The sequence below is a fragment of the Daucus carota genome, chromosome 4 (genome assembly GCF_001625215.2).
Source record: "Daucus carota subsp. sativus chromosome 4, DH1 v3.0, whole genome shotgun sequence".
Classification (NCBI taxonomy): domain Eukaryota; kingdom Viridiplantae; phylum Streptophyta; class Magnoliopsida; order Apiales; family Apiaceae; genus Daucus; species Daucus carota.
Window position 1 is genome coordinate 37,345,652 of NC_030384.2, and position 4,086 is coordinate 37,349,737.

The window sequence follows — 4,086 nt, forward strand, 5'->3', positions numbered from 1 at the left end:
CATGTGAGGTGTGAATACGATACTGAGAAGCTTAAAATGTTTTGTTAATCCCGGACATGTCCAATAGTAAAACCTAACAGTATGTATTATGCATTTCCGGGAAACTTCTAAAAACCGACTGTCAGCTCTGGTTCGATCGTGTGTAAAAAAGTGATCTTTGCACATGGTATCATATACATGCGGATTAAACTTCAAAATTCTACCCAAAATTTATACAGATTTTCAAAAAATTGGTGAGAGTTTCAAATTTTAAATTTTGATTTCACTTTTTAAAAGTGTGGCTCCCGTTAAATGTTATTGAAGGAGTAACAGACACAAGGATAAAAATGAGTTCCAAATTTTCAAAAAAGTGCCAAATTTTGGCCAGCTTTTCAAAAATGTGGCTCTCGTTAGTGAAATTTAACGGGAGCCACACTTTTAAAAAGCCTAATCAGATGTAAACTATGGCCACAACTCTGAGGTTTACTGTATGAGTATTGAAAAGTTTAAAATAAGCTGTTATATAAAATCGTGAGAATTTGGAGGTTTTATATAAAGTTTGATTAAAATGTTGGAGTTTAATTTTATTTGGAATTGTTTATTAAATATAATATATATGTTTGGATACATAGACAGACATAGTTCACAAAATGGTAATCATATATAACATTCTACACTGCAAAATATGAGCAAAACTAAAGACAGTTGTAGTAGGATCGAAAATAAGATGAATCAAGAACAAAAGTCTCGCACCCCAGCCACTAATTATCGCTTCTCGGACACCTAATAGCTAGCAATTGCTTAAAGACTGGAGCCGGGATTAATCATTATATCTTTATCCTAACAATTGGCATGCATACTAAAAGTGCTTGATTCATTAAGAATTAGATGGATCGCTCTGCTTATCCATCATTAGATATGTTACGGTCTATAATTAATCAGACCACGAAAAGGTAGAGAAAAAAGAGAGAAAAGAATTAGAATGTTTTTTAATTGAGAGACGTTTTTTTTTTAAAACGTTTGAACTCTTTTAATTTGGAAGTATATTGTGATAGAAAATTATTTTTATAGATATTTTTTTATTTATATATTTTAAATATAAATAAAAGTTAATATTTTCAACGTATTTTGATAGGGAAAGTGCGGCAACTTCTCACAAAATGAAAGAATAATTTATTTCACTAGCATGACTGCATGAGGGATGTTCTCAGAGCCCGGCATTTCAATTCAAACCGTTATTGAGAAATATTGCTTTTAAATTTGACAACCAATTTTTTCATATCTTTTTCAGTAAAATACTTGCACTTCTTATTTCATAAAATATGCATAATCCTACGTGAATAATCTTAGTGAATAGTTACACCTTGTCTATTGTGAAAGTGAAAGAAGCACAATACAAAACCATATATATTGTAAATTTCAAGGACATGCAAAAGATGATCCAATGTTATTTCTTTCTTCTGTCTTTTCATATATGTGCTTACTAATTAATTTAGCTTTTGACAAATATTTTAATCGTGCAATATTTAGTTAACTACTATTTTAAAATTCTCTTTTATTAAATAGATATGTTCAGTTATAGTTATAGTTTTTTTTTTTTGAAGCAAAGTTATAGTTTTAGTTCATAATCAAATTAGTTAAAAATATGCAAAATATTATAATGAAAATAATCAACGACGTGTATTAAAAATTAAAATATTATATTAAAAAAGAGAGAGAATAGACATATGATATGCTTTGTTATAGATCACAATCTTAATTATTCTCATTTACTATATAAATAAAAAAGATTAACTACAAATTCTAATAAAAATTTAGAATTGAAATATTAAACTGAATGTATAATTAAAAAGGGTATCCTAAGGTGGGAATAGAAAAAAACGAATATTGGTGGTGGGTTATTCCCCCTTGGGGAAAAAAACATAAATTAAGAAAGCAAAACTTATATTATTATTACTTAAACCACTCCTCACATGCAACATCTATAAAAATTTGTACAAAGTATGAGAAAACGACACAATTCCCCTCCCTCTACTTATGTCAACTCCCGACTATATATATTACATGCTCCACAACCACCTAGCCAACCTCCACACTATATTCTTTCTTCACTTCATCACCAACAACTAACGATAATCTTCTTATCATCCCCACCATGAACAAATCACCTTCGTCTTCGAAAAGTTCTGGTAAAAAAAGTGCTAGCAAACAGGACACGAGCAACTCAAGTGGAGTAAGGTTTTTGGGGGTGAGGAGACGGCCTTGGGGCAGATATGCAGCTGAAATTAGAGACCCTTCCACGAAAGAGAGGCATTGGCTCGGCACTTTCGACACGGCTGAGGAAGCGGCTCTGGCCTATGACAGAGCCGCGCGGTCCATGCGCGGGGCTCGAGCCAGGACCAACTTTGTGTACTCTGATATGCCACCAGGCTCCTCTGTCACCTCTATTCTTTCTCCTGATGATCAGAACCATAACAATACCATCAATAACATGCTGCTTCAACATAACTTCTCGTCGAGCCATTACGCACCACCCGAACCGACTCCCCCTCCACGGACCAACGTTAACCCCGAGGCTTCACACTTTCTTACGGGTCAAGATTTTGCTAATCTCGAGTCCAACACTTTGTATCAGGTGCCATCACATTATCATGATGTGATGAATAATGGTTTCGGTGGGACCTCGGTATCTCAGTACAGTGATGGAATAGAGCTCCCGCCTTTGCCTTCGAATGATTTTTTGGATTCGAATAACATGAATTCGAACTACAACGAGGTTGATCAGACCGCTTGGAGTTCCACAAATTATATGGCATTTTCGGATTGCAACACTTCGACAACATCAAGCCAATACGACTCGATGGGAAGCCAATCTTACCTCGGATTCGACTCGAATAATTATGTCCATAGTCCTCTATTCGGACAAATGCCTCCGGTCTCGAATGGCGATCCTTTTGAGGCTCTTGAATTGGGTTCATCCTCCTACTTCTACTAAAACGGTGGCCGCAGTACGGTTACTTTCTTTCGTATCCAGTGCACCAAGACTCCTCCGCGGTGGCTTCCTCCTAAATATAATATTGACTTGATGAGTCTCCGGTGTGGTTATTTCTCTTTTCTTTCTTTTGGAGCTGTCCTCTAAGTAATAACTAATGGTAGAGTATATATACGTGTGCTTTTGTTTTTATGCGTTGTGTGATTGGTTTTTGAACTTAGTCCTGTAGTTGCCCTTGTCATGTAGGGGAGCTTGTGAGACTATTACTTTAGATATAGTATATATATATAATTGTTGTATTGTATTGTTACTGATATATGATCATGTAATGCATTTTGAGGTTGCCCATTAATGTTAAATTAAATGATGATTGTACCTTTACTTCTTGGTGATTTGTTTATAAATGAGTGGGCTCGATTGGTTGCATTAGAACTGGGCTCTAAGCAGGAGAAGAAACAAAACTGGACTTGGCCCAGTTTGTCTTCTCCTGCTTTAGAGCGGACATATTGCAGTGATTTCCATATTTCAACTTCTTTTTCTATGAATATGATATAACAAAGGAAAAATGATTCTAGTGATTTATAATCACTAGCATATCAATTAAGTTTCTTATTTATTTGTTTATTATTATTATTATTATTATTATAAAATGATATATTTTGGAAATTATTAAATAGTGAGACCAAAATTTGTTTATTTATTAATAAAAAATAATCTTCTTCAAAGATATATTTATCCAAATATATTTATATATGAATTTTATTTCCTCAAATTGTTGTTGAAATAAATATTTACAGAAAATGATTTTAGAATCTAATTGTTGATTTATTCCTTTGAGAAAGATGTCATCAAAAAGATTCACGTACAGAATAAATTTTTAAAAAACTTTCTAGAGATTTTCGCAAAAAGTTTTTTTTTTCCATTTTATTTTCAGTAATTTTATACCAGAACTTTTCGGAGATGGAGAAATCTCTACAAATGTTTTTTTTTTTTGAAAAGCAAATTATATTTCAATAAAGTCTCAGAGATTCTTACAGGGGATCCAAAAGGATGGGCATGGAATGAAACCATGATCCATCAACCTACCATGACATACAAGCAAAAGAGAGATCCAG

General features: G+C 33.3%; 1 protein-coding gene across 1 annotated transcript; it reads left to right on the top strand.

Annotated features, from left to right (window-relative positions):
• The first annotated feature begins 2,010 nt into the window (after window positions 1–2,010).
• LOC108218154 (ethylene-responsive transcription factor LEP) lies at window positions 2,011–3,352 on the top strand. The gene has a single exon (XM_017391072.2). The coding sequence runs from the start codon at window positions 2,135–2,137 to the stop codon at window positions 2,972–2,974; it is 840 nt and encodes a 279-aa protein (XP_017246561.1). The 5' UTR covers window positions 2,011–2,134; the 3' UTR covers window positions 2,975–3,352.
• The last annotated feature ends 734 nt before the right edge of the window (window positions 3,353–4,086 follow it).